Source organism: Amphiprion ocellaris, chromosome 10 (assembly GCF_022539595.1).
Source record: "Amphiprion ocellaris isolate individual 3 ecotype Okinawa chromosome 10, ASM2253959v1, whole genome shotgun sequence".
NCBI lineage: Eukaryota > Metazoa > Chordata > Actinopteri > Pomacentridae > Amphiprion > Amphiprion ocellaris.
Genome location: NC_072775.1, coordinates 28,904,672 through 28,927,925, shown reverse-complemented (window position 1 = coordinate 28,927,925; position 23,254 = coordinate 28,904,672). Strand labels below are relative to the sequence as shown.

Below are 23,254 nucleotides of genomic sequence, written 5' to 3'. Positions count from 1 at the left end.
TATATATATACATATATATATATATATATATAAAAAAAACAATTACAGAGAATACCCTGATCTACAGGTACACAGAATTATCAAGGCATGGACCAACTACAAGAGAAGGAGTAACTTAGCCACCAGGTAAAGAGAGGAGCTGAAGGATTGTGGGAGAAGTGTGGCAGATGAGGCGTCGCGGCTGGGATGGCTTCAGTAATTGGTGCAGGCCAGGTGTGGGAATGGCCTGGTGATCCGGCAGAATCTAGGTAGATGGAGTTGATATGAATCCTGGAGTATTGGCAGGCAGAGCGGTACGAGCAGGGGTGGTCACGGACTGTACAGAGAAGCAAAAACAAGCGTTCAAAGGGTGTGTGGGTTCGACTAACTGAGTGTTATTAAACAGTCTGGCGCCGTGTCGTGGTCTGAGCCCAGCTTTTATGGAGCAGAGTGAAGAATTGATGGGTACCACTCCCTGTCGTAGGTGTGCACACAGGTATTTAACCAATGGCCTGCACCTGTACACACTCCACACACACACTGCCACAATTACGCCCACGGAGGAAGAAGAGAAAGGAAGCAGAGAAGGAAAGTTACCAAATAGCTGGAGCTGTAGATGGAAGGCATGACACCCTTTTTGTCACTGACTCTGGGTCAGTCTGTAACATGTGGTTTCCAGCTTTTTCAACCATTTTTTTCAACCATGCAATGTTTCTAATGAAAGACTTGAAACAAAATGTGACCTTCAACAATCAGCTTTATTTTTAAATTTTTTTCAGAGAAAATAGTCTGATTCGAGCTCTCCATTTGCAATTTAAACACTATTAAAACTCCAGAGCTTGATGTTAATTGAAAACATGTTACAAATACTTTGTTTCCACCCCATTCATATCTTTCATACTCCTTGCATTCAACTGTCATTTGTGTCCATCGCTGTCTCACTTTCATAATCTCATCTCTCAGCACTCACCTCTGCTGTAGTCATCTTACAAGTCTGTGTTTTCTAGACAGAAAAGCAACAGGGACGTCTACACAAGGCCTTCAGTTAATTTGACAGTGTTAGTAACTCAGCTCATGTGCAATCAACGAGTGAACTGCAATTACCAGAATTACTTTGTATGTACAGTAGCTGAGATTATCTGGAGATTATCTCATTTGTCAGTTTACTTGAAGCCACTGACACATTGAAACTACAGTTACAATTGGCTTTGCAGGAAGGAATCATCTGATTTTAAATTTATTCTAACTGCTTCAAATTCAATGATTTTCAGTGTGTAAGTGCTTTTAGTAGTTGTAAAAGAATATCTTACTCAGGTAAAATCTCACACACAGTCAGCTAACCTTCCTAAGGTGCAAATGTACATCATGTACTTACATAAAGTGCTAACATTACATTCTGAAAACCACAACAGTCATACATAACAGGCAGTAGACACAGCACCTTAAACACAATATTCAGTTGGAAGTTTGTGTTCTTTCCAGTTGTAGAGCTGCATTGTCATACTAGAATGTGCAGTGTAAAGTCTACAGTGTGCTGTCATGTTCACTTTTCAGCAGGAAATGTAAAAATATCAAGACAGTGTTGAGAGGAAATTGGGGGTGGGGGTTTAGTGAGCTGTAGATAAACTTGTGTTTTCACTGTAATAGAAGCTGAAACTCAGCGTCACATGACTTTATAAATATACTGATCAGCCACAACCCTAAAACCATGGAAAGCTGAAGAGCGTTATGTAGATCATCTCGATACAATACAATGTTATACAGGGAAACCTGGTGTTTATGTGTATTATTTTCACATGTACCACCCACATAAACGCAGTTGCAGACCAAGCACGGTCCTCCAACAGCCCTCCCTGAGGAGATTGTACCTCAAAACAGTGAATTAACTACTCAGGAGCAACTCAAGGAGCATGAAAAAGAGCCTTAACAGTTGATCCAGCCTCTAAACCCTGCAGATCCCAATGATATAAGCTAATCCCTGGTGGTGCCACCTTGCAGCTCAGAAGATCCAAAGGATCCATTTCCAACATCTTGGTACCAGACACTACATGACATGTGGCCCTACACAAGCTAGGTGGTTTTAATGTTGTACCTGATCAGTGTAAACATGACACTAGCACTTACATTTATATGTGTATTTACAACACATTTGCATGTATGTTAGAGGAGATGTAGAAGGCTCTAGCCATCTTCTCTGAAATATGTGGGTGTTTCCTGCTCAGCCATACTAACCTCCCCAACACCCCCATACACTCCTCTGCCACTCAGAGCATGAAAATATACAACCACACTGTCTCATACTTTTTTTGCAGGTATGTTTCCCCCTTTGTGATGTGATATTCTGTTTTCTGGAAAGCACCTAAACAAGCCCACCAAGGTTTCCTTCTCCTCCACAACTTGTTTTAATTTGTGTCTTTGTTTTTTGTGCGTGCAAATAAATAATCCACCCTGTTATTTTTACAGTATATGTGAGATGAATGGGCTTTGTCCACATTCAGATGTGAAAAGTAGCTGCTGTTATGTTGTGTGTTATGCCATGAATACAGTCAAACCAGTGTATTATCCCAGCAAAAATATGACATTAACAAATTTGACCATACAGTAGTCCATAGTCTTTCATAGTAGTCTCTCCTATATGCTTCTGATATAAGCTGAAACTGTCTAGAAAGGCAGTCTCCCAGTCTGTTTTGATATGATGTTACGCCAATTTGCTATTGACCATGGTCTTGAAAATCTGTTGTGTTGCCTTCTATGAAACGCTCCCTTCTCAACCAGCCAGTCAGATCAGACATTACTGATGCGTACACTGAGAGGAGTGTCCCTGACCCGGCCTCTGTCCTCCCCTCGCTGCTCCCTGTAGCTCTGCTCCAGACGAATCTTCTCCGGATCAGACACTTCAGGTACAGTTCCGCCTCCGTTGCTCTGATATCCATGCTGGGGGCTGGATGGCTTAAAGATGGGGGTGGTCTTGGTCTTGGCCACTTTGTCAAAGAAGGCGAAGTCCGCTACATATTTCCCTGATGGGGAGAGGGAGACTACCGGGGGAAATTCGTAGCCCCAAAGGATCTCGTCTGGCAGGTATGAGGTGCGAACCTGGCAGGTGGCGGAAGTCGGCTCTACTGTTGCACTCATGATCACCAGCAGCTCAAAGTCAGCCAGTTCTGGATCCGTCCAACCGCCACCTGGTTAAAAGGATGAGGCAGAGCATGAAACTCAAGCCCAGCAAGTAGGGAATGCTCCCACAGCATTGACTAACATTACCAACAACTTTTAATAATCCATTTATTATCTATACACCGCTTAATCCTCATTAGGGTGGCTGAGATAGATAGATAGATAGATAGATAGATAGATAGATAGATAGATAGATAGATAGATAGATAGATAGACAGAGACAGACAGACAGACAGACAGACAGACAGACAGATAGATAGATAGATAGATCACGGGGTGAGGCTGGAGTCTATCCCAGGTGACTTAGGGTGAAGGCTGGGAACACCCTGGACAGGTAGCTAGACTACCACAGGGCTTTAATTGGAACTTTCAAAGGATGTTTTGGAGGATGTTGTCAGGCTTGTTAGGTAGTATGGTACAAAATGTTGTGAAAAAATGTTTCCAAGATGTTAGAATGTTTTTTATGAAAACATATATGATGTGACATATTAACAAAGGTGGAACATTTTGCCTGCAATGTTCTGAGAGTGTTTTGGGGATGTTGTTGAGAGAATGCATATAGGACGTTCTTACATAAAATGTTCCCACAATGTTATATGATAACAAAGGAATGATCTTCTCAATGCATCATCCGTCAGATGCTTAAAATGTCTTTCAACAGCTTTATCCTTCCTAAAAGAAGAGCATTCTGGGAACTAAAAGAACACTTGTTGTTTTAAACATTACTGGAACTTTGCAGTATTTTTAGAACAAAAAAAATTGTAGCTAGGAAAGCCCACTGCAGAGCTTTCGACCACTTCCAATGTTCTTAAGTAGTGTTGCTACAAGCCTTTTGTTTGCAAATGAAAATTGGTATTGAAGGGAGTAAAAACAAAAGCACATATTATTGAGCTGCAGGATCAATGAAGGGTTGAAGGATGCTCATCAAACTGAAGCATGCATTTCTTACATTCAGTTTAGAAAGAGTGGCTTGATCACGAATGGAAACTCCACAGCAAGCGAAGAATCAAGTGAGTGGTTAAAGCTTTCGGTTCTCCAACCACAGAAAGGAGGAACTGTGAGTCTGTGAAAAACCTTGTCACAACTTTTCTCAGTAATTACAATCTTTCTATTTCAGAGTTCTTACAAGACTTCTAAATTCTTTAAACTTTACATCAAGAGGACTTTACATGAAGTAAGTTTATTGTGAAAGTCCATGTTTGCACACTATAGTGAGGCAGTATCACTCCCTGTATACTCAATAACAAAGGGGTCTCTGAGGAGCTGCAATGCTCTTTTTAAATATCGGTGAACACACTACAGGTACACAGAGCTGAAGTAACATCATAAATCAGTCTTCCAATCGAGCTGTGTGGTTAAGAGAGGCAAAATGGACAAACAAATGGGGCAGTTATTGTGTTGCTGCAACTGGGGACACCGAAGTGTACAGTAGAGCCAGTTTATATCATCTTTGAAAGTAATCTTGTGCATTCTCATCTGTAGTGTTAAAATGAACTCCAAGCTGAGGTTTACTTGAAGCACACTAGTTTGTAAAAAGTTTGGTCGAATCAAACCTAAAGGTAAAAATGTCTATTACAGTTTATGTTTTAACAGTCTCTCTGCAAAATTAAGTTCAGGGACAAACTACCAGACACAAGAATGTGAACATCTATTGGCGTCTGAAGTGATGCGTATGATACTGTCTTATGAAATAAAATGAAGGAAAAACAACTTTGCAGGTTGCACAATATGGGTTGTTCATCCTGTAGCCTGTCTTCGTTTCTCTGTGTTGTGCATGGAAGAGCTTGTTGGGTTTCAATAGGTCAGTGTGACTCACAAGTTTCTTTCACTTTGTGCATAAAAATAACAATAAAGTCCCTATTAGGTGGTTTGAAGGGTGGTGCTGGCATTAACCAACCAGTCTCGCATAGTCAGTCCATTCTCTGACACAGCACTACGCAGAATGGTCTGGCTACACCCCATTATCATTCTGCTACAGGAGAGAAAAAGTTCTGGTGTGTTTGTATTTCTGTAAACCAATCACAATAATCTTGGCTGGGGCTAAGAACAGGATGGTGTTCACTCAAAATAGCAACATGGGAGTTGTTGTGGTGGAATATTAGCATGCAGGGAGGCAAGAAGTGTTATCATAAGGGATGACTCACCAATAAAACTATCAAGGCTCAGCAAAACTCAGCCAACTAGATGTTATTGTTGTTTCCCATAGTGAAGTGGATTTTGAAAATGGTAGCACATAGAAATCAGAAAAGGAGTAGAAAGTTGCATAAAATGCACGGCCATGGACAAGTTTATACTTGCAATCTACATCCATTGAGTCAGACTAACCAATCATAGGACTTTTATCTAAAAGAAGAGGAATTCAAGTCCATGCTGAACCATTCTTTCACTGTTCAATTTTTGCACTTTGTTGTTTTTTCCGTTGCTGCTTTCGGATTTTATAAATGCCACAAAACTACTTGGTTAAACGGCACCAGAACTACTCTTTTAGGTTTGGAAAAGATCACAACTTGTCATACACTCAAACAAATTCTAACCACAAAGTTCTGATTGTATTCCAGGTTGCTTAGGTGAGGAGTCCGACCATAATAATAGCCTCTAAAAACTGAAAGGATCTCACATTTTTTTTGTGAAAATAATCTGTTTGCACTGTGGACCAACATAGTTATTACACATTTTGGTATGAGACTTGGCTGCTGCACCACTCTCTCAAAACAGGTACAGGGAGAAGGAGTTTCAAGAGCTGTTTGACTGCCACAAATGTTGGTTTGAAGCATACTTGATGCCTATAGTCCAAAGCTCTGTGGCACCGGTCACCACATAATCCTAAATGCTTCAGTAAAAAGCAACAGGACTTCCCCTCTCACCCCTCACCTAAGAGTTCTTCAGAGTTTAGAGAATCTACACAGACATTCTTCATTCTGTATTCTTCACTGCTCTCACCACCAAACTCACCTTTAGCTGCCCAGGCTCGTAATGGGCTGCTATCATCGATGATGTGGTAGAAAGTGAGGGGCAGGATGAGGAAGGGGCTATCACTGGAGGTGTCCACTTGAAAGGGCACATTCCTCTGATCCAGACGAACCGTCTCACCTTCTTTGGTCAGAGATGTCTGGAGCAGTTTTCCAGTCACCTGAACAATTTTTGCGAGTTATTTCAGTTTGAGAAATTACTCATTAAATCTACAATTATCATTATGACCTACCAACTTTACTGTCAAATATTTTAGACGAAGCCCTTTTATCTCTATTTAAACTTACCTGACAGCCAAGCAGCAGACTCTTGCGCATGTTGGCCACCCTGATCATGAGGCAGGGTCGGCCCTCGTGGGTCGACACCACAGCATGTTGGCTAAACTTCACCGTCTCACCTCGCTTCTTTGGCCGGGCAACCTGACCAGGAAAAATGCTCTTTCAGTTCTGGTTTGAATCTGGTAGTCCAGAGACCCCCAGTGACATTGTCTTTACTCACCCAACCCCTTCATCAACACTGACTCCATGCGTTACAATAATGCACAGCTTTTAAATTAGGACAAATATTTATCCGTTGCACATCTCAAGTTGTTTGCACCACATAACTTTATGCATTCTCAGATGAATAATTTGCTCATTCCTCCACCCACCCATTCTCTGTACACCACTTAATCCTTGGGGTAGCAGGGGGCTGAAGTCTATCCCAGCTGACTTAGGGTGAAGGCAGGGGACACCCTGGACAGGTCACCAGTCTATCACAGGGCTACACTTAGAGACAAAAATGCACACACATTCACACCTACGGACAATTTAGAGTTACCAAATAACCTCAGCATGTATTTGGACTGTGGGAGGAAGCTGGAACATCATATCTGGAGAAGAAGCCCAGGCTTGGATGCAAATTGGGGATATTGTTGCTGCAAGGTGACAGTAATTTGGTTGTTCTTGCACACTTGAAATATTTATTTTACTTTTCATTAGTTCAGATTCCTTAGATTTGCTACACTTGCAGTTTATTTCTCTTGAAACACTTACTGACTTGCAAGATTTACTTTTTTGTATATGTTAGCATTTCCTTTTATGCACCAAAACTCTATGTCACATTTCTCGTATGTGAATAACCTACTTAGCAATAAAAACTGATTCTGAAATCATTCATGTAAGTTTTGATTTTAACACAAGAACATGTGAATGTACTCTGCAATGAGCTGTCTGCAGTTATTTAAGACATATTTCTGCTAAAAGCTAACATAAATTCGCTTTTATATTCTGCAACACTTTGTAGAATTATGAAAGCTGCATAAATCAGTGCTTTCCTTTCACTGCATCTCAGTTTGCAGTTGGACACTTTATGTTTTGTCCACCTTGGCCAGGAAGGTCCCAGTGATGAAGATCTCCATGAGCATGGTGATGACCAGCTGCACTATGAGGAGGATTATCGCGGCTGGACATTCCTCAGTGATGCAGCGAAAACCATAACCGATGGTTGTCTGGGACTCCAGAGAGAAGAGGAAAGCTCCAGTTAGGGTCTGCATCTGCATCACACAGGGAGTGTGGTTTGATGGAGGGTCAAACTCTGGAGGGTTGAGAAGGCAACAAGAGGTCGTTGAAGTTATTCCACAATATAAAACAGATGATACATTGTGTGTTGTTTGCTTGTTTTTTCCTTCTGTGCACTTTATTAAAAGATTCTAGACATCATTATGTCTTGAAAACCAAACATTTCCAGAGCAGAATTTTAAAAGCGTGCATCGAATAAAGAAAATCTTGATATGTAACATTGCACAGGACTTATACACCAATCAGACATAACATTATGACCACATGCCTAATGTTGTGTTGGTCCCCTTTATGCTGCTAAACCCCTCTGGTGCTTTGGGTGTCCTGTGGCACCAGGATGGTGGCAGTGAATTCTGTGGGTCCTGTGGGTTGCAGGGTGGGGCCTACCTAGATCAGGCTTCTCCTGACACAGCCCACAGATGCTGAATAAGGTTTGGATCTGGGGAGTGTGGAACCCGGCAGTTTTTACAGTGTGTCGGGGTGCATTATCCTGCTGAAGATGGAAACTGGCATCAAGGACTGTTGTTGCCAAGGAGGGTGGGGTGTTGGAGGGTTGCTTGACCTGCAATGTGTAGGTGGGTGGTACATGTCAAACATCCACATAAATATAAGATGTAAGATGATGATTGATGTTATTCACTTCACCTGCAGTGGTCATAATGTAGCTGATTGGTGTATGTACCTTCTGTTATCATACTCAGATGAGCAACCACTGGAAGTATGAGAAGGGGAGAACCATGTGTTTTACTGAACATACTAAATCATTTCCTATGTTTAGTTTTGTCAGGGTTAGTTTATGCTCAATAATTTCAGGAAATACAAAAAACACCCACATCTGCACATCTCTGCAACAGTGCTAGAAATAACACCCTGTAAAAGTGTATACGTGGATGTAGATGTGTCACGTTGCAGAGCGTCACATTGTGTGTTTTAATTTTACCACATATGGTACAAGTTGTTTGTTCAACACCTAACAAAGTAATAAAGCACTTCTCTCTCCTTCTCTCTCACTGAATTGATTAAATCGAAAGTAACACAAACAAGATTTAACAAAAATATCAAAAGAATAAATTGTAAAGACACAAAAAAAACTCACAATGAACACTAGTCAGGATTTCAATGTGAATTTTTCAAAAGCTGAGTTTTGATCATTTAAGACTTTTAAGACTTACTTTGTTGTAACCACCAAATAAAATGCATTACAAAGTTAACCTACAAGTGTCAGTAAAAGGTAGCTGGACTTTTTTGTTTCACCTCTCATTCAAAGGACTTACTCTGTTTTTCAGAGAAACGGAGAACCTCTTAGGATTACTATCACCTGATTGACTGAGACCCACACAGATTTGTAACAAAACACTAATTTGTTAAATCCTTTTGAGGATTTTTTTCAGTTGTAGATTAAAGAGACAGATGATACTGATCATGAGTTGGTAATTCCCCAAGTCATGTTGCACTGGATAAAATGAAGTTGTAATTTCCGTGCATTTAAAATTTCCTATAATTGCTATAAATATGGAACTATATAGGTCATGTGCTGCCAACAATAAGATTCCAAGAAACTGTAATAGCAGCAGTTGTGTTTCAGTATTTAAAGGTTACAGCATTGACTTCTCCCAAAATAGAATGTGCCATCTGCACCTCCAATATATTCTGTAGTGTGTTTTGTGTAGCTAAGAACTGAGTGTGACTCTGCTTGTTCCTAAATTACAACAGGCTATTATTTGCACATTACAGGATGAAAATGTTCACTGATGTTCCTGGTAAAATATAGTGTAAATGTGGACGTCACTGACTTCAAATAGTCAAAAAACATTCAACTCTGAACGTCATTGATCAGTTTAAAAATGTCTTTTCAATGTACAAAGACTCATGTGATGGCAAACACTCATCCCATATGATCACACCTGTCTACTTGCATCATACTCTATATTAGGATGTTTCTGTTTTCTACAGTCTGTTTCCATTGGTGTGGAAAAAAATCTGAAACATGTTTTGTGCTTTTTTTAGTTTGACATTAGTCAGTGACATGCACACTGAGGTACACTACCATTCAAAAGTTTGGGGTCACTTAGAAATGTCCTTATGTTTGAAAAAAAATCTGTTTCTTTCAGTGAAGATAACATGAACATTAAATGAATCAGAAATGCAGTCTAGACTTTGTTAATGTGGTAAATGACTATTCTAGCTGGAAACAGCTGATTTTTAATGGAATATCTCCATAGGGGTACAGAGGAACATTTCCAGCAACCATCACTCCTGTGTTCTAATAATACATTGTGTTAGCTAATGGCATTGAAAGGCTAATTGATGATTAGAAAACCCTCATGCAATTATGTTAGCACATGAATGAAAGTGTGAGTTTTCATGCAAAACATGAAATTGCCTTGGTGACCCCAGACTTTTGAACGGTAGTATATAAACAAAGTTTTGGCAACATATCATTCTGCACAACAAGGAAAAGGTTTGGACACCTAAAAAGAAAATGGATTTACAATTTAATATTTATAACACTGAATATTCATGACTAAATGGGCAACAATCATTTATTAAGAATTTAACTGTCAAATCTCAGTTAATGCTACTACTGTGTGGATGCAGTAGAATCAGATTTGAATGGCAGTGATCAATTATTATATTGCAAAAATGTGGATTGATGACTTATACATGTAGATCACCTCCTTTTTTCTTTGTTTTTTTACAAGTGTATTCATATAAGACATAAAATACTGCGCTGTATGTGAATAATATCTCTCAGGTTTGGTGTGTAAATGAAGCTGCCAGAAGCATTGCTGGACAGTGAGGTGATTTTGTCATTGACGCCTTAGCTGAAGGTGCAGATTACGGCCCAAAAAGACTTCTGCATACCCCAGACAAGAAGTATATGTTTGTGCTATTTATATCTACATAGTGGTAGCAGGAAGTAGCTGCTTAAACTGTCACTGGAAAACGGACTGACATTTAGATGTTGATACTGATCTCTGTCTTCTGGCACTTCAGTATCTGCTAAAGTGGCAAAAGACTGTTTTGTTTTGATACATTTGCTGTAGTTAACTCCTATGAGTCACTGCAAAAGGTGAAGAAGTGTAGTTTTTGTGGAGATGTTTTGAAGTCAAAGTTTCTGGATGATTCAATTAAAAGAGTCCCTTTAATCGCACCCACCTATTTTCCTGTGTGCTCTTTGTTTTCGCTTATTTTTTCAGTTTCGTTGTCTGAAGTTTTGACACCAACACAATGGGGGAATGAGAATTTCGTTTGTGTAGCTTGTAAAAAATTACACTGAAAAACTTAACAGCAGATTCAGGAAGAGTGTGTGGTGTTTCCAAAAGTCCTCTCTGTCGTTTCATTGAAACTAATGTCTACTGAGGAAATGTTCCCCATAAAAACTATCTAAAGTGACACCTGTATTTTAAGTAGATTGGAAACGTAGGAGGGTACATCACACTGCACATCAACTTATGACCTGTTGTTTGCTTTTTAAAATTGCCTCTGCTATCTCACCCAGCAGGTCTCCGTGCACCAGTGCCACCAGGTACCAGAGCACCCCGAACAGAAACCAGGTCCCCGCAAACGTGGCTGTAAACAGGAAGAACTTGTAGCGCCACTGCATGTCCAGAAAAGTGGTCCAGAGGTCGCGCATGTACAGAGCACTGCGCCCGCTGACGTGCTCGATGCGCACGTTGCTACGTCCATCTTTGGACAGGACACGCCTCCTCTTCCTCAGAGTCCCGCCCCCACCAGAGATGCCACCGCCCAGTAATGGTTTTAAAACGTCTGTCTGCGTCTGGGAGTGGCAAACTTTCTGAGGGGAGGAGCTGCGAGAGGACGGAGGTGTGGCAGACGTCATCTGGCAATAACAAAAATCCAAAGTTAAATTTATTCCTCTGTTTAATTTGTCAGCTGGTGTTAAGTGTTGTTAGCAGGCTCTTCTGAGATTTGGGCTTTTTTTGGAGGTGATTACTTAACCCTCTGAACCTCAAGCAGTTTGTGGGCATTTTTTGCTCCCGTCACATTTTTACTCACTGTGGGCTCATTTTTCACTGCAAAATAAAGTCCTGCACCTCGATGGAAACAGAACAACCGTGATTAGAACTATACTCAAATATGTCTTCTCTGGAGTATAACACGGTTATGATGCTATAAATCATAAATAGGCCAAAACTAAAATTGAATTTCTTGAAGTATTTATTTTTTAAAAATTGAAAAACCCTGGACTCAGCACAGTAAAGTTTTTTCTAAGGGCTCACAGGTGTTACCAGAAAAAAAGAGGCGCCACAAGCTATTAATATAGTTCTTTTTTACAATTTCTGTAAACCAGGTGGTATTTAAACTATCGTGTACACTGAGTGAAAAGATATTTCACCATGCTGAATGTATCTTGCAACAACCTGCTCCATACCATTTCTGAGCAGTACTGCATTTGTTTTTATTAGTCAGATATGTTTTATTGTTCTCTGATTGTAATGGTTTATGTTTTGGCGAGAATCTGAATGAGACATGAAGATATAGATAAAACGATTTTGATGAAATAAACACTACTGTTGAAAAATTTGTTGTCACCCAGACAATTTCATGTTTTCCATAAAAACTCACACTTTCATCCATGTACTAACATAACTGCACAAGGGTTTTCTAATCATCAATTAGTCTTTCAACACCATTAGCTAACACAATGTAGCATTAGAACACAGGAGTGATGGTTGCTGGAAATGTTCCTCTGTACCCCTATGGAGATATTCCATTAAAAATCAGCCGTTTCCAGCTACAATAGTCATTTACCACATTAACAATGTCTGGACTACATATGAGTTTAAATAAAATGTTATCTTCATTGAAAAAAATGCTTTTTCTTCAAAAAGAAGGACATTTCTAAGTGACCCCAAACTTTTGAACCATAGTGTAACAAAAGCAGTTCAGCTTATTTTTGGCTATTTTACCTAACAATACATTCAGTAGTTATTAAAAGTTGAAAATATTACATTTCTTTCTGGCTTCACAGTTTCTTGATATGACAAATGGTGCCATTTTAGCATTTTTTTTGAATAGCAAACATGATTTTCAAATTTGCCGACGGGTTTCATGGCTCAGAGGATTAAGCTGACTATACAAAGATTCATTATCTCATTAGAATTTGTAAAACATTTTTAAAATACCCAGCAGTACTGACATCATCTGACATCTGGATGTGATCTGATACAACAATGCTGACTTCTCATGAAAATTGGGGAACTCTAAAAATGCACACAATGACTGTAGGTTTTGGTAACTCCCCTGCAGCCACCTGCTCTCAATGTAAGCGGAAAATTCCTTTGAAGCAAATCTAAGGTTACTTGGAACTAAACCTGTGCCTGGTCTTCTACTGGAGATGTGCCAAAATAAAGTTAAATGGTTAACATCAAGCTGTTACTTTTCATTGCAAACCACAAAACCATAATTTTAATCAGTGAAAAACATTTTTAAAAAAACAGCTGAAAACACACCCACACTAGAGTTTCTGATTATTCTGAAAAATATTTAAAAATAAATTAATAAATTTGGTGTAACTATATTGGGATTTTCTTGAGGAAGTAACATTCCCAAACACCACATTTTATTGCACTTACAGATAATGCAATAGTGTGGTTTCCACTCCCATGAATTGATCCTGAGTCACACTCTCAAATTTCACAATGTCTTCCCCCTGAATTGGGAATGGACTCTACCAGGTATTTTCAGTAAATAATAATATTCAACAGTCCCAGGAAGAGATGTAGTAATCCAGAATATATCAAAACACATGTGTGGGGACGTAGTGTGTGTGTGTGGTTCTCAATCTTGTGGCTCATGTTATGATTTAGAAAAGTTTTCAGAAGCCTGCAGAGCTCAGGAAATATGCTAACAGTCATCCTGTCATTAGTTTGGGGACAGAAAGTCAAGAGTTGTGACTAAAGTACAACAACTGCAACAGATTCTAACAGCCTGAGAGAGATGTCAGGTTGCTTAAAACATAGTAAGCAGTATGAAGTGTCATTTGGTAGGGGATGTCCAGAAAGCCTGCTTGAGATGAGCGAAACTCAATAAATATTAAAATTACAACAAAACAAGTTGTGTAAAGAATGAAAATAAAAGACTCAAAGACAAGTTCAATCTGGACTGCTTTGTTGTCTTTGCATATTTCGCCCATCAGTGCATTTAGTGGTCATTGTTTTGTTGGTTTTGGAAATTTACAAAAATATTCCAGCCTAGTCCTTTCTTTCTGTCTGTATCACACCATTACACAAAAAGGGAAATTTGCTACTAAACCCCCTTTTAGACATAAAAAGCATAAAATTGCTGATTCATCATTCTATTAAAATGATGGCATCCTGTCAGACATTGTTTACATTAATGTTCCTCATTGCTTCATTCAGACATACCCATAAACGCACATGATTTGTTATTCCCACAAGATTAGACAGTACATCAAGTCATGTTTAATACATAATAATGCTCTAATAAACAAAAGACTCGAACTGATCTAGTAGCACACTTGTGAAGCTGTCCAAAAATAATCTCATTTATTTAAACACCGGACATTCTGTTCTTGTGTAATGATAATCTACATACTTTACCAGAAGTAAAATTAAAATATCCCCACAGCAGTGATGAAACTCAGGATTTAACCTGAGGATGGCCGCTATATAACAACCTGCAGTTTATAAAATATGACTGTATGTGACGGCTCACCTGTCTGAGGGGAAGAAAAGTACACATTGTGACGTGGCATTAGATCCTGATCTATCCTGTCATCATGTCAGGGACAATGTATAGTATCAGGTAAATTAATGAAGTTACTGCTGTTTTCAGGGTAAATGTAGGCAGTTCTCTCACCTTATATAGACCCCACTGGTGTTTAATAAACTTAGAGGAAAAACTCCCCAAAACAACTGGAAGCGACAAATTAAATTTCAGCTCCTGTTCATGTTTTGTCAAAATAAAGGTTATATTCCTTGTTCGTGAGTCTTGGTAATCTAGACTGCTAAAGTCTTCATCTTCATCACAGTCAGACTTTACTTTTATGAACATTTCAATTTGGAACAGATGTGTACACTACCGTTCAAAAGTTTGGGGTCACCCAGACAATTTCATGTTTTACATGAAAACTCACACTTTTATCCATGTGCTAACATAATTGCACAAGGGTTTTCTAATCATCAGTTAGTCTTTCAACACCATTAGCTAACACAATGTAGCATTAGAACACAGGAGTGATGGTTGCTGGAAATGTTCCTCTGTACCCCTATGGAGATATTCCATTAAAAATCAGCTGTTTCCAGCTAGAATAGTCATTTACCATATTAACAATGTCTGGACTGGATTTATCATTCATTTAATGTTATCTTTTCTTTCAAAAAGAGGGACATTTCTAAGTAACCCCAAACCTTTGAAAGGTAGTGTAATTGTAGGGTGAGAAAGGGGTGTTCTAATAATTTTGGGTACACAAACTTTGTCTTTGGCTCTCGCTGTGATGTTTTTGGACCAATATTAGCACTGAAATGTATAAAAAAAAAAACCTTCCGTAAGTCAGTTCATAGAAATCTAAGTACTGCCATTTGAGTGTAGCTGTAAGTTCTATAGCTACATTGCATATAAGCTATATATAAGTTTTTGCAGTGGGCTGCAGTTAGAGTTACACTTTGTTGAAAGTGATACAGAAATGTTGCTCAGTCTGACCTTCAAAGATTGCTATCACTACTTGTACAGGAAAGTAACCAAATGGGTTGTTATTGACATGAAGGTGACGCATCCAGATGCTGTCAAATTAACAGAAATAACTGCATCAAAGGGGCTTGAGAAACAACATTTTCTTTAGGAAGAAGTTGCACTGTTTTTCTTTTGACTTTGATAGTTGTCTGAAGCAAGCAGCGGTCAGAGGAGGAACAAACATTTCCTCATTTCAGCATCTTAAGGCATCTCCTTGTCGTGCCACACAAGTATGAAGAAACTACCCTGCCATTGACCACTGTTTCTTTAGAATATATAGTACAACCTTGTTTTTTACCCTTTCATAAACAGGACACCTCTCAAGTATTCATAAGAAGGTCTGAGGTGAATGAGAGTCATTTTAAAAAGGCAGATTAAGAAAATAATCACAATCTGAAATATCAGTGACACATTCTTTCCGGACTCTGCTACTAAACCTGTGAACCACCAGTTGAGAACCAAAACCATACACACAAAAAAACACTCACAGTGACGCACAAAACTAAAGAGTGAGTATGAGAACTGGGTAATGCAAACAGTCCTGCACCTTAAATATGTCATTTAACATCTTTCAAACAACTGAGAAGGTTTCTAGTCACACTAGTGACAAAGTTCTGGGGATGATTTAGAGTCCTGATGATTTCACCGACATCTTTAGGGTCCAAATTTAACTACTAGCATTTTTGGATTTACTTCTGTGGGTGCTAGAGATTTAACAAAACAAATTTAAAGGAAAATGGTAGCCTCACACATCTGTTAGCATGGCTGTAAGTTCCTTACCAGAACTCTATTATGTACATAATAACAAGTGTGACTGGTAAAACTAGTTTCTGATGAGTTTGAATGATCAGTCACATATTTTGGCAGACTGATTTTTAACTTATGATTAAGCATTACTCACCTGCACATCACTGATGCTCATTTTGTGTCATCTACAAGCCAGCTTCAACTTTCACTCCACATCATTTTAGCTTTTATCCACAAGGCGGCACCCATTTCTGTCTGAGCTTAAATTCTTTGTGTGTGTTAAAAGCTTTTAGTGCTTCACACTGTAGGATGTTTGCATGAATGAATCTTGTCAGAATATTTAGATACAGTCCACCCCTGTCTCTCACAGACAGTCGCTTACTGTATCCCTCCACACAGTTTGACACGCTCACTTACGTTCAACAAATCATGCAGGCCAAAGGAGAGGACAACCAACAAAAGAGGCAGATAAGGAAAGGGGAAGAGAAGAGAAATAAGAGTAGAATTAGGATGAAGATGCACTACATTAACCCAACAACACAGAGACTCATTTGTCAGCCGGAGGAGAGAGGAGAAACTTAAATGACTCAATTAAGGTACAAATCTTTGCTTGAAACTCAGACGTTTATCTAGATAAAGTTGTTCTTTAAAAAAAAAAAGAAGAAGAAGCTTACAGTTGATTCTAACCAGAGAGGCCTTTTGTGGACAAAGAGTGAACTTCTGACTGGAAATTGGAGATGACTGTAAGAGTTAGATGGGTTAAGGGCCAGTTTGGCTCTCAGTGCGCTCCGGCTTTTTTCAGGCTGACACTCGGGTCTTGTGCATTCTTTTTCTCAGGTGTTTTTTACCGTGTTACCTATTGCATCCTCACAAAGTGTCTCTGTGTGACTTTCTCACACACAATACACCAGAACATAGCATTTTTTCTGATGTAAAAGTTGCAAACTGTGCCTATCTGGCCAAAAGTAAATGGACATCCATGAATGTTATAATTACTTGTGATTATTGAGCATCTATTTTCAGTCTTATGGTTGCCAGTTTTCCATGAGAGTTTGGAAACTGGTTGCATGGATTTAATCACATTCAACAACTGATTAGGTAGTATCCTTTACATAAGTAAAACAAAAAACTATACTACCTTGTGTTTGTATGCCGCCACCAACTGGTGAAATTGCAGTTTACATTCATGCCCATCCAGACTCATAAAGTATATGTAGTGAAGACTTTGAAGACATTTACCAGGTGAGCACCAAAGATCACTGCAACCAAAGCATGGTTTGACAAAATTTGAAATATGGCCACAGTCTTCTCTTTCTGTTCCTGTTCCTAAGCAATGGGACAAAAAAAGTGCCTTTGCAGAACATCATGATCTCACAGTGATGTTGACCTTTAAGCATTTGGGTATAAAGTCATTACTTCATTTTTTTTAAAATATCAGACATTTGTGTGAAATTTTGTCAATATGTAATTTTCCACTGCAGGAACTTCCTGGCCATTTTAAGGAGGGTTGAACCTTTTGTGTTCATGTTCCATCTACAGGATTGGCTCCTGTTGAACCTTTTCAGGGAATAAAAACGTACCCACTCCATGGTAGATATTTCTAAATGACCCTAAAAAACTGCTTGGCTGCTCTCGATTCTGATTGGTTAAATTTAGAGAAGACAAATGCTGAAAGGTTAAAGTTGGAGAGGACAACAAGAGTCATTTTTTCTGCCCTCTTGATGTCCTCCTTCCGTAGTAGTTTTCTCCTCTTTAACATCACCCACAATCTTTAACACAAAATTAACCATTTAGCTAACATAAAAACCCCTCCGTTGTTGTATTTGTCCATATAACAGGTGAAAGTAACTACTATTTGTCCTTGTTTTTGTTCTCTCAGAGTTCATTTTCTAGTCAAAGCGGATCCTGCACCTCAGTGGAAACACAAAGGTTGATAGGGACGATTATTAGGTTGTTCCTATAAACATTCTCCAAACCTCACATCTGTCCTGAGCTTCCTAAGGGGACAGGCATCTGTAATTCACATATTAAATGTTGACTTATGACCACAAACATGGCTTTGTGAAGCCAGAATGATGTTGACCTTTGACCACAAAATCTGATTAGTTAATTCTTGAGTCCAATTGGATGTTTGGGCCAAATTTGAAGAAATTCACACCAGACCTTCCTGGTTTGTCACATTCATAAGAATAGGATGGATGTGAGGTGATACTGATTTTGATATTTGACATTTAAATACATTTATCTGCATAGTTTAATAAAGAAATGTGTCTTAACAAGGAACAAAAGACGTTGATATTTTCTTTGAATCGGGTTGAGGTCAGTGTTCTGGTCAGGTTGGTTAAAAAACACTCCACACCAAATGTTAGAAAACTTTTTTTTCATGGACTTCCCTTTGTGCAAACATTTTGTCTCATATTTGGATCTACAGAAAAGGATATAACTATGCCCAAACTATCAAAAACAGAGAGGTCCACATATTTTTGGCCACGAAGTGTAAATCAAAATAGCTCCTTTGCAATGCTGACCATGATTACATAACCAATCAGCTTTAATTACATTACACTTTTGTGATTATGCAAGGGTGAGGGCCTCCAAAGCTTCAAAATCACAATGACACCATTGAAAACTTCACTCTTTCAACTCTGTATCACCCTCTCACCCAATCTCCTCTCTTCAGTCACACACACACACAAATACACTCACGTGTCCCAGAGTAAAAAAAAAGAAAAAAAATCCCCACAAATTCCACTATATCAGATAACTAATTGAGTAAATGGGAGTAAATGAGGGTGAAAGGATGAAAATATTTTTGACCAACCTCTCCAGTAGGATGTATTCCATCTCCATGGCAACACTACAACTTTACAGTACCGTCCTGCAGCCTCAGTGAGCCAAATCCAAAAACTGAATCAAAACTTTTTCTTTTGGCAGACAAAGGAGCAGTGAATGTTTTCCTGATCTCCCCTTTTCTCTCTCTCCCTCTTTTTTCTACTTTCCTCTTTCTCTCTCATTCCTTCTCTCTCTCTCCTCTGCGTACACAGGAATGCTTTGTTGGGAGCCGAGATAAAAGAAACAAAAGACGCCATTGACAAAAACGACTCTGTGCCCATCCATGTGTGTGAGTGTGTGTGATTATGTGAGAGTGGGATTGCAATTACATGTTTTTGTTTTTTTTTTTATGTGTATGTGACGGTAGGCGTGCGTGTCTGACTGCATGCATGTATCTGATATTTGAAAGCAAGTGCACAATAATGTGTGTGTTTGTGTGCTTGTTGTGGTCACATCGCGAGGATCTATATTCATTTACACAGTCACGTTGTTGGGACGCGCCTTCCTTTTGGGGACAAAGCCAACTTGCGTGACATAAACCACAAAATTTTAGGGTTAAAACTCGATTTAACGGTGGGGTAAAGTTTGGTTTATATTCAGGTTCGAGTAAGTGGTTAGAGTTGGTTTAAGTGAAAATGAATGTAAGTCAATGTAAAGACATCCAAAGTGATGGAAAAGCAAGAGTGTGCAAGTGAAAGAGGGAGAGAAAAAAGAGAGGGAGAGATGAGTGAAAGGGAAATTAAGAGAATGTAAGAGAGGAAGGGAAAGAGAAAAAGATCTGTGACAAAAGGCCCTCGTTAGTATTCTGGAGTGAGGAGTAATCCCCCTCTTCAGTCACACACTCTTTTGCTTTCTCTCCCCCCTCAGTTTGTTTTGCTCTTACCCACCTCTCTCTTTTTCTTTTCTTCTGTTACCTCAAATAATTTCACTTCTGCATTACCAGAATTTCATAAGACACCCAAATAAACTACAATTAACTTCCCATTTTCCAGCTTGTTTCTTTCTCTTTCTCCAGATGCTGTTACGGACTTTCTACATTTCATGTATTTAATTTTGTTTAACACATTCTAAAAGTATTAACATGCTTTCAATCATATGGTAGACAAACATTTAGCTATAAAACACACTACTCTGGTAGTGATGGGGATGTAGTAGAGATTAAAACTGCAAAAGTGTGTAATATACATTTTGTAGGGCAATACCAACTGCTTTTTAATGAACAGATTGATTAATTTAAATATTGAATTAAACTGCTTTTGCACACAATTGAAACTTAGATTTTAAGTCTTAGATTTTAACTGATTTCCACTTTATTTCTTATTTTGACTGCAACTTTTAGTACTGTTTTCTTTGCTGACTTTAGAGAATATGTTCTGCATATATATTTCACATTGACATAATGAATTTGTGCAATAAAAAAGCCGATTATATTTGAGTGTTGAACGTGTTTTTTAAATCTATGAATCCAGTTTGGCATCTGAAGTTCCTGTTGTACTGCACAAGTACGCGCCTCTTCTGAATCTCAGCTCACGACTCTGCAAGTATCTCAACACATGAAGCTATTTAGAGAAATGTGTCAAACTTAGAAGAGTTCATAATGTGACTGTGAAAAAACGGGTAACCTATTAGCCTTGAACTATGGAAAAACAGTGGTCTTCGTGAGAGAAAATTATTATTTGCTGTTTTATTACTCAGTTTTCTTTCTTTCTTCTTTTATATCACATATGAGATAACTGAAATTTATTTGTTGAGTAGGAGGGCATAAACAGTATCTCTCCACAGTAAAGAGAGATTCTGTGCAAGGAAATGTGAGTTATTTGTGTTTACTGGTAATTTCACATTCACCAACATTTTTAAAAATTAGAAATTCCTTGAGTTTATTGAAAAGAAATGCTGAATCTTTAGTTTTTATACTTTTTAAAGTTTAGGAATACAAATAGTGAAACAAAATAATATTAACACACACATAAATGCATATATCAGCTAATAATAAATGGAATACATCATCACCTAACAGTTTAGAGAAAAACATTTATACTACAATATGCAAACTGAAAAATACATGTACCCTATTTATTGTCTAAACATTAACATTTCGTAATATAAGAAACAAATTGGTTTGATTGCTGTACTCTTGTTTTGCGTTTCAATTATACTTACAGTGGACCCTGTTGAGAAATTCATTTGCTTACCTTTTCAGTGCGGATTGCAGTCTAATTGACTCATGCAAAGAGTTAGGAGCCCGGAGTCTCAGTCTGTGGTCCACATGTCTACTTTGTTATCATACGCATGCTCACAGGACACAGTTGGGACTGTAATTCTGCAGGAGTAACTTCAGCTGCCTGTGTCCCACGACACTGATATACTACCAAGGAGAATTATGGAGACAGTCATTGGCTCATCGGGTTCCTTTTTCTGACCCGAAGCCCAGTCTCACTGCCCGCTAATTCTTCCCAAAGTGACAAGACTTGGCTTTATAAAAGGCCTCTCTCTCACTCACTTTTCCTTCTTTCCCTCTGTCACTCTCTCTCCCTCCGTCCTGAATTCCTGTTGGGTCCTGCTCACAACTGTGTAATTGCTGTAATAATTGATCGCCACTCCCTGCTGTCTCAATTCAGCATTAAATTAACACAAAATGCCACAAATGCAGATTTAAAAACTGGACTCAAAGAATGAGGTTCAAATGTTTTTCAGCCTTTTTTTATTTTGTGCTTTTGTTGTTGCATCACTCCCTCACAACCAAAAGTGGGCACATAAACCCTTGCACAAACAAATAGATGTGCATGTTTGGACCCTCACATGCACATTCCCCACCACTGCACCAAGACACACGCCAACAAATGGCTCTAACAAACCATCCTCTGCAGAACACACAAACACACACACACACAAACACTCTTTTCAGGGGACCCACAGAGCCCCCTATTCAAAACTTTTGTGCCCGGCGTTTGCTGTGTCCAACAGCGTCTGTACGGATCGTCCTGTTGAGCTCAAACACATAAAAAAGGGGACGTCCGTGAGGTGAATACAAGCCCTTGCTCTGCTGCAGGAGAGGGTGACAAAGCATTATTTAATTGAAAGAGGGAGAGTTGATGAGGACCATTGGTCAAATGTGCTGAAGAGTCCCTGTGAGTCCACCTGGCACAAAGCTCAGGATAGGCTTTATTTTGTGATGCCGTTGCTTTTAAATAAAACTGTATCTTCAGTACACTATGGTGGATGTTTGGAAAGATGGACGGAATTAAACTTTTTTGCTATTTACATTAAGATGATAAGATATTTTATGTTTGCTTTCATGTAGAAGATCTGGAAGAGATCCAAAACAAATGCACATGAGCATGGGAAGCCCATGTGTAAGGGCCCCAAAATATCAAGCCCAAATAGCTAAGAGAAAAGAGCTGACATTTAATCATCCTCATCATCTCACTTCTTGTGTTAAAGTTGCAATTAAACATCCTGTAAAAAAAACAAAACTGCAGCTGATTGTATTGCATTCAGGACTTGAAAGAGCAGAAATCTCACTACGGTGGCATGCTGCAGCATATATTTGCAACCTAATAATGTGGCATAACCTATGATTTTCACACCACTTTGAACATATGAAAAAGTTTCCTATTTGCTCTTTATGCTAAAATGCACAAGATATATGTAATCAACTGCCTCTTGCTTTGTGAGCTTGTGTGTGTGTGTGTGTGTGTGTGTGTGTGTGTGTGTGTGTGTGTGTGTGTGTGTGTGTGTGTGTGTGTGTGTGTGTGTGTGTGTGTGTGTGTGTGTGTGTGTGTGTGTGTGTAAGTAGGGGGGGGGCTTAGTTGTTTAAAGGTAACATGTTTTTCAAACCAATCTATGGTTCTTGGTTTTCAGAGGGTTAAAACACTTTGTAAATATTCATGTGTACTATCAGTACAAGTGAAATTATTATTTTTAATGTACTGTGCACTAATTGTCATATGTGTTTTTTTCACAGACTATGAAGTTTGTGGCTTTTTGTGGAGGAGACTACAACATGTAATACACACCAAAACCAGTTCCTCCACATTTCTCGTACATTACATATCTACACAAAGGGGAACAGTGGGTTTCCTTTTACTGTAGCTCTTTCCAACCTCTCTGACAGCACTTACTGTAAGCATGTTGAGCTTTCACTTTACAATTTAAATAGGAATCACCATATTCTTCCCTTTTACATATGTCATCATGCTGTCATCTTTATTTCGTGGGAACATGACTATGATGTGATGTTGTGATACTTTTATGGAGAAGTTGAGTCTGACAAA

General features: G+C 38.8%; 1 protein-coding gene across 2 annotated transcripts; it reads right to left on the bottom strand.

Moving 5' to 3' along the window:
• Positions 1–718: 718 nt before the first annotated feature.
• LOC111564909 (ATP-sensitive inward rectifier potassium channel 10-like) lies at positions 719–21,451 on the bottom strand. Of its 2 annotated transcripts, none has more exons than XM_023264776.3 (6): positions 21,173–21,451; positions 11,181–11,526; positions 7,487–7,698; positions 6,411–6,542; positions 6,106–6,283; positions 719–3,161 (listed from the first exon to the last, which is right to left on the bottom strand). In XM_023264776.3, the coding sequence occupies exons 2-6, from the start codon at positions 11,524–11,526 to the stop codon at positions 2,764–2,766; spliced, it is 1,266 nt and encodes a 421-aa protein (XP_023120544.1). In that variant the 5' UTR covers positions 21,173–21,451; the 3' UTR covers positions 719–2,763. The 2 variants fall into 2 exon arrangements, with proteins under 2 accessions (XP_023120544.1, XP_035801625.1); XM_035945732.2 differs by lacking the exon at positions 21,173–21,451 and adding an exon at positions 18,970–19,123.
• Positions 21,452–23,254: the final 1,803 nt, after the last annotated feature.